This window comes from Mus pahari, chromosome 1, assembly GCF_900095145.1.
Source record: "Mus pahari chromosome 1, PAHARI_EIJ_v1.1, whole genome shotgun sequence".
NCBI lineage: Eukaryota > Metazoa > Chordata > Mammalia > Rodentia > Muridae > Mus > Mus pahari.
Genome location: NC_034590.1, coordinates 21,626,199 through 21,640,086, shown reverse-complemented (window position 1 = coordinate 21,640,086; position 13,888 = coordinate 21,626,199). Strand labels below are relative to the sequence as shown.

The window sequence follows — 13,888 nt, the reverse complement described above, 5'->3', positions numbered from 1 at the left end:
AATGTCTACCAACAACAAACTCCTCGTGTGTTTATTTCACTTGATCTCAATACTAACCCTGTAATTAGATATTACTGGACTCTGTTAGATCCAAGAGGGTCACAAGGCGAGGGCAAACAAGCGCTGGCAAGTGAGCCTAGCTTTCTCCTTTCACAGTTCATGGCACTCTGCACCCACAGAATGTGGGTCTCCACAGACTAAATCCCAGATGGGCTCTGAACCGGCTGCTCCATCCATAGAGAACCCACAAGCAGAATGAAGCTGCCACCAAGCACAGGAGAGGCATCTTTTGCTGCTCAAGATAGTAGGGAATACAGTAAAAGTAATGCTTGCTAGCCCTCTGCAGTACCTCTCACTCATCCCACAAAGGCTCACTGGTAACCTGTGCAAGATGGTGGAGGCTCCCCAGCTCCCTGGTCCCCTGGCTCCCCAGCTCCCCAGCAGATGCATTTGTGGGATTCTCAGCCAGTCCCCTAAAAGAGGAGTTCTCAGCTGACTTGAGGTAGGAGCCAACACACTGCAGAGTTGCCTTTCAGCTCTGTGGACAAGACATTCCAGGTTGCACGCTGGGAGGCTTGTTTAGCTTCGCACTTGATGCAAATGGGGCATGTGTTTACACACAAACACACACACACATGTACACAACAGAAGCTGCTGTCGCCAACAGAAGCGGCTGCAGTGGCAGGATGCTGGAAGCCCAGACTCACTCTTAAGCAACGTGGAACTCGATCACAATGCCTATCAGAGAAAACAATCTAATTCCTCCTAAGCCAAGTTTCAACCTCTGCCCAGAAAATTCAGTAGAAAATGAAATGTAATACTCTATTAAGCTTTATTTTCTCAGCACAAGCGAGGGCTCACCCGAGCATGGAGAGCCATTAAAATGGATCTTACATATATCATTATAAATTTAATAATCACCATGACGGCTAGAGTTCAAGTTAAAATGAATGTCAGCTGAGCATGACCAATTGATGTTACCCCAGCTGCCGCCGAGCCTCACTTGGGGTTGTATTCTCCTTCCAGAGGCTCCGTGGTACATGCGGAGCAACCCAGCCCAAGCCAAGAACAGATGGGAAATGCAAGCAGCTACACCTAGCCAAGGACGAGCCATCATAATTGCACATTATCTTAGTGTAGCAGCCCAATTAAAATTTTCTATGGTGTCAGAGGTCTCAACTGTTCCTCTGCTAAGTGTCTGGATCCCAAACTTGGCTGACACTCAGTGGAACGCAGGCATTCCTGGGACTGCTCACTGTAATCAATTTTCCCTCTACCTCTGGGAAAGCTCCTATAGAAACTAGAGTTGAAGGTCGAGCAGGCTCTATACTTGGCAAACCAAATACCAGAAAAAAAAAAAAAAAACAAGTCCCACTTCCCCAGCTGCCTGAGATGGGACACTCTTCCTGAATCACAAGAGGCCCAGTCTCAGGGGTGTCTCTCTCTCTCTCTCTCTCTCTCTATATATATATATATATATAGAGAGAGAGAGAGAGAGAGAGAGCTAAAACATAATATTTTAATGAATCAAAAAGCCATGCATATTACACACTGGGAGACTTGAACTTTGAAATTCACAAGGGGAGGGGACATGATAGGTACCTCATTCTTCACCTGGTAGAACGACACAAGTTTGGGTACCTTCAACTTTGAGTGCCTTCCCAACACCTCAATGGAAACACAGGGATCGTTTGTAGACAAACACAGACTCTGGTCCTTCACGAACAAGTTTAACCCTGATTAGCCTCTGGTCACAGCCTGGCAGGTGGATGAAGACCCAGCCTCAGCTCCCTTCCTGAACAATCAGCTACAACACATCCCTCCCCAGTGAGTTTCACTATTGAAGAAAAGTGGAAGTTTAGCTGGCAGAGGCAACTCCTGGGTGAATGAGGCTCTCAGACCAATCACAGCCAGTGGCCTGCACTCAATGGGCCACTTCAAATGACAAGAGAGTCCATGGGGTGCATTTTTTTGATCTATATACACAAGAGCCAGCAGACAACACAGAAAATTCCTTAAACAAAACCTTAGCTCAGCCGGTAGCACCATTCCCAGAAAGGCTAAATGTGCACACTGCCCAGAGCGACTGATGTGCAAAGGAGCCCAGTTTGGCTTTGAGGATACCAGAACTTTGGTTTTCTTCTGTAAACTGTATATAAACCTTTGCCTTCTTAGGTCCTGGCAGTAACATATTCCTTCCTTTCATTTATCTCAAGTGTTAACCTCCAACTATCCAAAGCAGAAAGCATAGCACTAGGACACAGAAGTCAGGAGCAACCACACCTCCTCCTCAGCAGAGAAACACAGGCAGGTCCGGTCCGTGAACACTGTTCTCTGGACCACTCAGATCTTACTCCACGTAACAACTCCAGCTACGGGCAGCAAACACGACATGAAGCTCCACCACTTACCCTCTTTTGATCTTCCAGGCCGTGAGTGACTGGCTTTCTCCTCTGCTGTTGACTTGACTCAGAAATCGATTCCATTTCCCAGACATAAAATCTTCCTCGGTGATAGTTTAAATCCACAGCAGAACCAAGTGCCCCACACAACGACGACCTGTGCACACCACCCGAGGAGGTCCCCACCAGAAAGGAGATTGTGCTATCTCTTCAAAGGTCTTGCCATCTTCTTGAAAGCCACTCGGGGACCTGGCTTGCCACGGATGCCTTGGGGATGAAGGAGGCCGTCGCTGACATGTCGAGGATGAGGTCCAGGGTTTCAATTTCAGGGTAGCAACTCACTTTACAAGAGCCCCATGGATATATTTGGGCAAAGAAGAGTCCATATCCTGGGGTGTGTGCCCCATCCCTGCCCAAGGAATCCTTTACCTCACTGTCTGCTTGGTACGGATAATTTATATATCAATAACAATGTAAATGGGCATTTAATCCACCGAGCTGATAACATCCACATCCCTCTCTGCAGCCCTTGGCTCCTATAAATCACCACAAACGCCTCTCTGCCAGCCGCTCCTCACAGCTCCTGTGAGTGCTTGTCTCCGTTGCAGCTCCCCTCCTGGCTGTCATCTTCCTTCATGCAGAGAGACCCAGACCTGGGAAAAAAAAAAAAAGCTCAATGGTCAGATTTGCCTGTGGTGAAGTGTGATGTTTGAGCTGTCTTGCTTGCCATCTGGAGCCACACAGCAAGGCCTGGACCCAGCCACCGCCATCAATCTTTCTCTGAACCCAACACTGGTCACATCCATGGGTAAGCAACCTGGCTGGGGTGGGGGGTGGGGTGGAGCTCATAGACTCCCCCACTTCTCCTGTTCTTGAAATAGCTGGGCAGCACTGGAAAGGAGTTATCTTTCAAACCCATGTAGGGCTTACTGTCACAGCAGCAATAAGGCATCATGGGATGGCAAGAAAGAGGGAATGATTCCTGAGGCCAGAAGCAACAACATCTACACACACACACACACACACACACACACACACACTCCTTCGGCTGTAAGAGATGGTGTGTGGCAGGTAAGACTCCCTGGCCACAGGAGAGGAAAGTGCAGTGTCAATCTGACAGACATCTCTCTGAAAAGCAACTCTGCCTCAGAACTAGCTGCATTCCCTGCTGGAACCAGCAGGCAGAGTAGACACGGGTTACCTCCTGCCTGACGTCACAGAAGCTCTGAGAGCCACAGAAAGGGAAGAGGGGAAGAGCACCTGTGTTCAGAACATTCTCACTGGGCGGTTTGAGAGGTGGAGTCAGGTCTGAGAAGCATCATTAGGATGCTTCAGTCAACAATCTCAAATATCTCTCCTCTCAACATCAGCACCTCAGGAGACAAAGGCTGAAGAGGCAGATGACAGGTGGGCAGGGTGGAGCTGGAGAGCTTTACTCAAAAGTTTCCCACCAACATTTCTTACCAAACCATTTCAATTCAGTTAGTGCCTGGCAGAGTGAGCCTAAGACAGAAGCCCCCAGATCCTTCCTTGCAGCTGTCCTGACCAGCAGCCGTTTTTGAAATGAGGCAGAAGTCACCCTTGGTCACCAAACTCTGTTAAACTTCCATGTAGCTCAGTGGCAAATCAGGTTGAAAGGCAGAGATGAGAGCTGGTAACAGTTCTCACAAGAACAGAAAGCCCGGAGTGGGAGAGATGCTCTAGAAGGAAGTATGGCTTTTCAGGGTCACCCCTGACAAGTGTGACCAGCACAGAGTTCAGACAGTCATACTTCCCCTTTCTGATTTGGATTAAGAATTGATGAGGAGTGGAAAGTCCAGAAAAGACTTCCCCAGAGCAAGATTTCAGACGTTTTTCATGGACCCAGGAAATAGCTAGGTACCCTGGTGCTGCCCTCTAGCACCCTGGACATCGCCCATCCTGGACATAGCACATGGGGGACAGACGCTGTCACCACAGAAGTATCTTCCCTGCCAGCGGGGGAGTGGGAAGATGTGCCACACCTCCTGCAAGCCTTTGTTTTCTCAGGAAGACAGTCTGTACCGGTTCTGGGGGGGGGGGGGCACTGCCTTCCTGTGCCAGGGCGCAGAGCACTCAGGGGGATGCCGCTGTCAGTGCCACGTCCGATGCGGGCTCTGACAGAGAAGAGATTTCTAGCAAAGGCAAGCCTCCGAGCCTTAGTTCCAGAGCACAATCTGAAGAAATTAGCAAATTGCCCCCCTAGGTAATGCCTTATCCAGCTGTCCAGCTGAGACCTAAATAGAAGACTCAGGCAGATGTAGCAGAGTTTGAGTCTCTGCAACTGCCTCACTGTGTGACTTCCATCAAGTAGCTTAACATCTCTGAGCCCCAGCTCTCTCATCTATAAAGTGCAGATGATGCTAATGACTAAAGGAAAATGTTCGTTTAGTGTGTGACCTGCTAAGGTCGTCGAACGCCTCTTCTATGCTGTCTACTGACACACGTATTCAGTGAACCCCTTTGTCATGTGCCAGTCAGCTTGCCTCACGCTAAAGAGTGCACAAGAGCAGCCAGGCAACTTCTCTAAAACAAAAGACGGTTAAGAAGCCATGTGTCTGGAATCTGAACTTAAGTCTGGCTTGAAAATTCTCACCTGTGTTGAAGCTGCTCCGGAAAGATCAGACACTTACAGCTCCTGGCTGTGCTCATGAATAATAATAGAAAGAAGAAAGAAAGGGGGGGGAAGCCCAGTGCCCAGAAGGATCTCCTCCAGCCCTGGCCTCTGCTTGTGTCTGAGAACAGCTCTGGCCCCTCCACCAGGCTTGAGCCAGCCCTCTCCCGGGTGAGACCCTGTCACATCCCATCACACCTACAGAAGCATACACCCTGAAAGCACATGGGGGACAGACGCTGTCACCACAGAAGTATCCTCCCTGTCAGCGGGGGAGTGGGAAGATGTGCCACACCTCCTGCAAGCCTTTGTTTTCTCTAGAAGACAGTCTGCACCAGTTCTGGGGGGCCACTGCCTTCCTGTGCCAGGGCGCAGGGCACTCAGGGGGGGATGCCGCTGTCAGTGCCACGTCCGATGCGGGCTCTGACAGAGAAGTCTCCAGAAGTTTCAGTGCACTTGAGGGTGGAGGCTGAGGAGGAGGCAGGACTGAGAGAATGTTAATTGGATCGTTAGAAAGTGAATGCGCCTGTTGGATTGATCCCGAAATGTAGCTGTTCAGCACAAGTACCACAGAGTCAGCCAGGCATCAGCCGGTCAGCCTCTGCAAGGGGCTTAGTGGAGGTGGAAGGTGGGAAGGAGGAGAAGCCTAGACCATCAGGTAAGCTGGGGAGCCTTGTGGGCAAGCTCCATGATCCAGAAGTCCAGAAGACAAGCCTAGTCATATTGCAGATAATTCAAACACGCTGCCAGGGCATCTGGACCCAAAATAGATTCTGTAGGGCTTCAATTTCCCACTACACACCTATCCCTGCTTCCCTTTGAACAATCGAAATAGGGGTATAATGGACTATTTTTCAGGTTCAACCCACCAGGCACAAGACAGGGTCTAGTCTCTAAGAAAGAGATTCCCTCAGAGTACTACTGAGGTCCTTTACTGTAGGAAGCCCCAGTCCCAGTGAACGGCCAATGGGATTCCTTTACTAAACAGCAGCAAGTTAAGGCTTCCAGTCTGGACACACTCCTGCAGAGATGCTAAAACCTGAGTTTATTTTCCACACTTTGCTTAATTCCCCTACATTTTCAAAACCAGGCACTATCCATTTGATCTCCTGCTCCCCTGCAGCAGCACTGGGTTCTGATTTCCAGCCAGCACCAAAGGCAAAGGGATGTGAAAGGGATGCCTGACCCATGCCATTTTATAAGGGAGCGAATCCCTAGTTCAGCATTTGCTTCCTCGTGTCAATAAGAGAACCAGGGGTGCTTCGTGCAGACCTAACCCTTTATCAACTGAGTGATAGACAAGTTGCTGAGGTGTGTGAAAGAGTACCAAGGAGCTATGGTGGGCTTGAGACTTAGGGTGTGGGGCAGGATGCTCCAAAGAAGTCTGCGCGCCAAGCACTTTTGCCAGACGATTGACCCAGCCGCCAACCCCCGTGCCTTTATCTGAGCAAGCCAGCAAGCAGAGCATGCTTGTGCCTCTTCCTCAAGAAAAGAAAGGATCGCACACAAAAATAAGTCACTAGGGCCCCAGCTGGGCGGTGCAGGCTGCCTCTGCTGCTGCCACTGAAGCCCCTTTGCTTGCAAGAAAAGAGCTGGCTGGGCGGATGTACCCCACAGGGCCGGGCTCCAGTGCTCGGGCGCCTCCCCCCAACCCCATCCGCTAGCTAGCCGCCTTTGCCTATATAGCCCGCAGCTGCCAGGAGCGGAGTGTGTGAGAGAGAACCACAGTACCTAGCCTGGCTTGGTGTCCCAGCTCAGGCTCCTACCAACCTACCCCCATTCTCCTGCTGACATGGGAAGAACCAGTTAGAAGGCAGAGGAGAGACACAGGACATATACAGGCATTGCACACACACACACACACACACACACACACACACACACACACACACACAGCTGCTCAGATCACACACAGGGACACACACATCCCCAGGGAGAGAGACACACACAGAGATGAGTGCCAGACCTATATTTGGAGACAAATGTGGCCAGAAACAGAGGCACTGACATAAAACCACCCATAAACATACCCCCAAACCAGCACACAGAAAAGACACACAGAGAGAAAACACAGACTGTAACAGAAAAAGCCAGGACCAGTGATACTCAGTCCCACACCACCTCAGAGAATGTTCCCAGACACCCACACAAATACAACAAATACGAAGGGACTCCGACGCCTGCACACACCCAGAGACAATCACAGAGTAGGGACAGAGACACACGCGGAGCACTCAAAAAACACAAGAACGCGCGCAGGGAGATGGGAAGCTGTTGTGGACGCTTACACTGAGAAGGGGCACACGCCCACTCCGGATGGAGGTGTGCACAATTTTGCGAGAGGCCTGAGAAAGTGTACAGCGGAGCTCATAACCAAGGTCTGACGTTACAGCGCAGCTAGCCCGGCATCTGCTGGGGAAGTTTCTCAGATCATCTCTAAACAAGGGTGGATAGGTTGGCTGGCCTGCTTGTATGGGTGGCTGAGCGTCCTCCTGTGAGGTCTCTGTGATGCAATTCGGTTCTCTCACAGGCTCGTCGCCCCTACTTTAAGGTCCTGGAGTAAGGGTGCGGTCTCCTATCCAATCCCCTTTGCAACCCCACCCTGCCTAGATCTCCAAGCCCACCCAGAGCATCCTCAAGTCCTCTTCTTTTTGCCAATCCAATTGGGCAGTAAACTTTCCCCAGGCCGGTCCTAGCGGGCAGTCCGGCCAGGCTTGACCCCAGGGAAGCAGCGCAGGGTCCTACCTGTGCCCACACCGGCTTCCGAAGCCACAGCCTCCAGCCAGTCTTGCTCTGTATCGCTCTGTACTCGGACCGGCGCTCCTCAGCCCCAGCGCTGCCACTACAGCCGCTCCTTGCCCTCCCGTTACCCGGGAAACCACCTCCCTCCCTTCCCCCAGCCAACCAGTGCAGTTCACATGGTGCCTCACAACCAATGAGCAGCCTCGCCATTCTGGTCCCCTTTCAGAGTCCGGAGTCTCTCCCCCCCCCCCCCCCCCCCCCCCCGCCCCGGGACTGGAAAGATAGACAAGGCCCCTCTGGAGATGGGGTGGGTGGGTGGGGTCTTCTGTTAGCACCTGTATGTGAGCACTTGTACTTGACAATTCAAGAAAGAGAGCGACTGGAGAACCGGAAGAGGGAACGACCTCTCAGAGCACCTAGGCAGCTCCCTCCAAATTCGAAAATTCCCCAGACAGGAGCCCGCCAGGGAGCTGTCCAGACTGTGAAGTCTCCCTCAAGGCGGAGCTCCTAGATTGCCACTGAAGAGTGTTCAGCACCTTCTTGAAGCAAATTCCTGAGCACCTTCTGAGGTTTCAAGTGTGCTTCCCAACGTCAAACTCAAATCTTTATGCCAAGACCCGTGTCTGCTTTCTTGGACCCACTGAAAAGGAGCGCACGGGCTATTTATCAGTCGGGCCTTCAGAAACTAGAAAAGGATGTGTTTTTCCCCAGGGTCACCCATCTGGGGAATGATTCTAGTGTCTTGTTTCCTCCCAGTATTATCTTGAAACCGGAGTAGCTTTGCCCAGCTGTCTCCCTTTCACAGAGTGGTTTGGTACCTAGTTGCCAAGTGGAAGGATGTAGCTGGAACTGACAGAAATAAAAATTTCTCACCTAAGTCAGATCCCAAGACATGGAGTAAAGGGAAAGACTGGACGTGTCCAGATAGCAGGAGTGGAGTGGGTATCATCGTTCATTCATTCATTCATTTATTCATTATTACCTCTCCATTTCTCCTATCTCTCCACTTCCTCCTTACCCCCCCCCACTCAAACACACATACTGAGATCTCAAGTAAGAGCTGGATATAAATGTCCCCATGCCCACTACCTACCAAAGGGCCTGGTTTCCATCAGCAAAATTTACTAATATTTGCTAAGAATTTATATGCAGCTATCTATTTGAATCTTAAACCTCAATCTGCCCATGTCAGCCAAGCTGGAATGCCGAACTTTCTCGGAGATGGAAAATCCAGGGTAGGGCGTGACTAGGTCTCCTCTGTTCTAAGACTGCCAGCTGGGAGACTGCAGCAGCACCCCATATGCTATTTCACCACCAGTCTGTCCACACTGCTCTCAGCACAGATGTTCCATACAGACTGCTGTGTGTCTCTGGAAGTGGATTCAGTGTCTCAAGAAAGAATATGATTGGTTATTGACCTGGGAGTCAGGTCAGATGCCAATGAGAGGGAGTAATTAAAAGAGGGGCTATTGAATGGGCAGGTAAAAGCACGGTGTGAAGAGGGTAAGCATGGGTACCTGGTTCAGCTTCTAATACCTGAACCCAAGGCTTCACACCTCCATGTTGTCATCACATCCAGGGGATGGGCATAATGGTTCAGAGTGCACTATATGCATACATGGAAATGTCATAATTAAAGTAAGATGGGGGCCCTGTTAGTACCATTGGGAATCCAATCTTGAGGTCCCAAGATTCCAGTAGTTGTTCAATCTATGAAACTGACGGTCTCAGATAGTCTTCAATATATGCAGAACTACTGAAGAAGTTGTTCTAAGCCCAGAGAAGGAATGAACTTACTAGTGAGGGCAAGAACAAGCAGGCAAAGAGAAGGCAAGCTCCCTTCTCCCATGGCCTTTATACAGGCTGCCTGCAGAAGGTGTGGCCCAGATTAAAGGTGGATCTTCCAACCTCAAAAGATGCAGATCAAAGGTGCATCTTTCCCTCCTCAAAGATCCAGATTAGAAGTGGATCATTTCTTAATTCAAACTATTTAATTAAGAAAAAAGTCCTTCACAGGTGTGTCCAGCCATTTGGGTTTTAGTAAATCCTGGATGTAGTCAAGTTGACAACCATAAATAGCCACCACTGGCTCTCATACTATCATCTGTTTTCTCAACTCTTCCATCCCATACTCGAGTTTTTATTCAAGTTGCAAGAGGCATTTCTTTGCTATAAGGATTTTCTCATATTCTTAGGCTCTGTACTTAGAAGAGAATGGAGTATATGAATGCTCAGTGAACATTTGTCTGGGTGGGCAGGTAGGCGGGTGGATGGATGGACGGATGGGTGGAATGGGATAGATGGGATGAGATGGGATGGTTTTGTTTTGGTTTTTTTTTCCCTTTGGTTTTTTGAGACAGGGTTTCTCTGTGTAGTCCTGGCTGTCCTAGAACTCACTCTGTAGACCAGGCTGACCTTGAACTCAGAAATCCACCTGCCTCTGCTTCCCAAGTGCTGGGATTAAAGGCATGTGCTGGGATTAAAGGCATATGCCACCAGGGATGGGATGGATGGGATGGGATGGATGGGATGGATGGGATGGATGGGATGGATGGGATGGGATGGGATGGGATGGGATGGGATGGGATGGGATGGGATGGAGAGGATGGATGGGATGGATGGGATGGATGGGATGGGATGGGATGGGATGGGATGGGATGGGATGGGATGGAGAGGATGGATGGGATGGGATGGATAGATTGATGGGTGGGTGGATAAATAGATGGACAGGTTGGTTAGTAGATGAATTGATGTATGAATAGTGGGTAGTGGTTGTAGGCATATGAATAGATGAGTATTTTAGAAATGTCTTGCTCAGTGGTTGAGTATACACTGCTTTTGCAGACTAGAGCTCTGTTGCTAGCAACTACATCAAGTGGACCACAACTGCCTGAAACTCCAGCTGCAGAGGGTCCCATGCCTCTGGCTTCCAAGGGCACCAACACTCACGTGTATGCTCCCCACCCCCACACCTGTAATTAAAAATATGATAAATCCTTTTTGTAAAAAATGAAACAAAAGCAGAATCACCTTGTTCACATCAGCCTGGGGAAGCCTGGGGGATAGCAGGACTCCTGTTTTCATACTCTACATAACACCAACTTTACCATCCTGGGCATTCCGTATTATTTTCCTTGCCTCTCCCCTCTCCTCTTTTCTTCTTTCCTATCCAACTTCCTCTTTCTTTTTCCTTCCAATTGCCAGCCTAGTCCCTCTCAGCACTCCTTCACTTCACCCTTTCCCTCTGAGACTTTAGACCCACCTGATTCTGCTTTCTTGTGCATTTTAGGAGTGTGTTTCTGATGGATTTTAGGAGTGTCTCCATATGTGAATGTCTGTTCATAGGTCTGACTTGAATTTCAAAAGAATTAGTGGTCCTGAGAAATCAAAAGAGATGGCTAAGAGATTGGCCCCTCTCTGGTCCTCCTCATCCTCGGCCTGCATGACCACCCCTTACGGCTTTAGTAGAGCTGGCTCTCGAATTTTCAAACCCATGAAAAAATCAAAAGAGTACACTCACTATACCAGTTTGAACTGACAGATATCAGGGTAAGAGACCACAACCTGGCAGCTAGACTGGAGACCACAAACCCATGAGAAGCGGCACAGAGGGTCTGAGCTCAGGCAGCGAACCTGTTTGGTGTCTCACACTGGCTCACTTGGAAACAGCCACAGGAAAGAGATGCTTCCTGAGATGAGGAAGAGCTCCTTAATGAGTGGGCCATCCATTTTGCACATCCAATCCACTCGTTAAGTATGCTGCTGTGGCTCATCAGAATGCTGACTCAGAATTTAATGATGGTCTTACAGAGCAGGGGAGAGTTTAGTATGCTAGTTAGTCCTGTGAATTGGCTAAATGGGTTCAAACGAACAGGCCCAGGGCTACCAAAAGGTTCAACAGTCTAAAAATGTCTCAAATTCTAGACAGCAACTATTTTATGCATACAGAACTCTTCATCTTAATTTATCAGGTGGCTCTAAAGCATGCCAGTCAATCTAACTACTTGGCCCTACCTAAACCCTCAATAACTATAAATAGATTCTGTTTATCATCAAGCTCTGAAGGAGCAAAGAGGAGACTCGGGGGAGGGCTTGACTAACCTGCCTTTGGTCACAATGCTTGTTGGTGACAGATCATTTACAACCCAACTAAACACCAAGTAGCGTGCAGACTATATTCCTTGTTTTATTCCTCAGAATGTATAGCAGAGACTGGGGTATCAAGGAATTCTTCAAAGGAGGGTCAGGAGGTTATCACCAGAAGGCCTTGCCTGAGCAACTATGTAGACATGGAGGTGTACCTAAGAGGAAGTTTGTCAGAACTGTCCTCTGGCGAGTCACACGAGGAACTGGTGGATTTGTTCCAAGCTCTCAAAAACACCAGTTCAGTGTGATGACATTAAATTGCAATTATGGATCTTTTGGAATCAGCTGGAATTTCACTCTCGAAAGAATAAATGCTAGATAATGGTGAAGCTAGAGACTGGCTGTGAGGGAAAGCCAACACCCTACCTCCATTGTCACCAGGAAGCCTACAATACCCGTCCTTGGATGGATGCCGCCCTTCCTCAGTTTGCTGAAGGTGACTAAGTGCGTGTAGTTTCTCTCTGAGTTCCAACATCTTCAGCAAGGTGTGTACAGACAGGATGATGGGAGGGGAAATGGCTGTAACATTCTGGGTCTCTCTACCCTCTCCCAGATAGGTTCCGCTCAAAGATGTCTCTCGTGATCTTCACACTGTATCATTGCATCTGAGCAGCTAGGGCAGGCATGAAGAGCCATTTGCCTAGCTGATGCTAGATTGAGACAAGAGCAGTGTCTGAAACAGACAGTGCTGTGGGAGTTTCCTGTCAGCTGCAGAGGGTGGGAGCAGAGGGTGGATGGCTACATGGCCTTGACTCTGGAACGTCTGTGAGCATGGGAGGACACTGTAAACACAGCCTGCTGAGAAACACCCACATCTGCTGGTGGCAGAGGAGTCACATCTCAGAAAAGATGCTCCCCAGAGGGGAGCATTCTGTGGGAGCTGGGATGGGTACCAACATAATCTCTACATGTACTGTAGTGGGTACTTTGTTTTTCAAGATATTGTAAGAAAGAGTGGGTGTGTGGCAAAGCACTCCATCCTCCCAGGATTCTGCATTCTAGCAATGGAACCATCAGGGCAGAGAAACAAATGCATACTTTGGCTCATCCAAGATGGTGGCGGAAGGGCATGGCATGGGTATGGGTGGGGGGAGAGTGATAAACAGGGACTACAGGTAAGGAGATTGTCACCTTGTAAAATAACAAGAAGAGGCTGCTCTGAATTAGACCTGAGGGAGCTGGCCATGTGAAAGTCTTTGGGAAGAAAGTAATGGCAAAGCCTGTGCCAAGACCCCAGTGCCACAGTAAGTTAGAAGTAGTCAGGAGACAAGTGGAGCCAGAGTGTGGGGAAATGTCAAGAGTGTGAGGTATGTCAGCCAGGGAGGATTGTTCTAGAAGACATGAAGGTTTTTTAAAAGGACAGTTCCAGAAGGTTCTCTTGGCTACATTGTTGAAAAGAAGCAGAGTCATCAGTAAAAAATCACAGACACCAACAGGCTTGGAGAGGAGGTGAAAGTGGGAAGGTGGATTCAGTCCCTATGGAAAGAGGCATCAATAAAGATGGGAGGGGGAGGTCAGAAGGGCCTGGCTGTCAATGGGAACTATCTGCCCTGTCTGAACCTTGGCCTTTGTCTGAACAACCTGCCCGTCCTTCCATGTCCAGGCTTCCACATTCACATACTGAGCTAGTCTGGGACTTGTTGTCTCCCATCCAAGACCCCTTTGGCCATAGTATACACTAACGGTGTGTGCCTCATCCAGGCACCAAAGGTGAGCATCTTCTCTTTCATCTTTGCTCACATGTAGAGCAGGTGGGAGAGTCTGGTACATGTTTAGAGGCAGGACCACAGAGGCCATAACCATTCTAGCAGGCCAGCATTTCTCAAAGGGATTGTCACTGAACATGACAACAGGTGAGCGCACAGGTAATCTTAGCTCACATCCATGTTTTTCAATGAGGATTATGAGTAATGACCAACTTAGTCCTCACAATTATCCCATGATACAGATATTATCCCTATGTTAC

At 49.2% G+C, this 13,888-nt stretch overlaps 1 protein-coding gene across 2 annotated transcripts in view; it reads right to left on the bottom strand.

Annotated features, from left to right (window-relative positions):
• Nav2 (neuron navigator 2) overlaps nt 1–7,884 on the bottom strand; it is a 643,327-nt gene extending 635,443 nt beyond the window's left edge. For both annotated transcript variants that reach the window (XM_029533095.1, XM_029533102.1), the window contains exons 1-2: nt 7,780–7,884; nt 2,412–3,055 (exon numbers count right to left, since the gene is read on the bottom strand). In XM_029533095.1, coding sequence (XP_029388955.1) covers nt 2,412–2,486 — 75 coding nt within the window. In that variant the 5' untranslated portion in view covers nt 2,487–3,055; nt 7,780–7,884. The remainder of the gene's footprint in view (nt 1–2,411; nt 3,056–7,779) is intronic.
• Nucleotides 7,885–13,888: the final 6,004 nt, after the last annotated feature.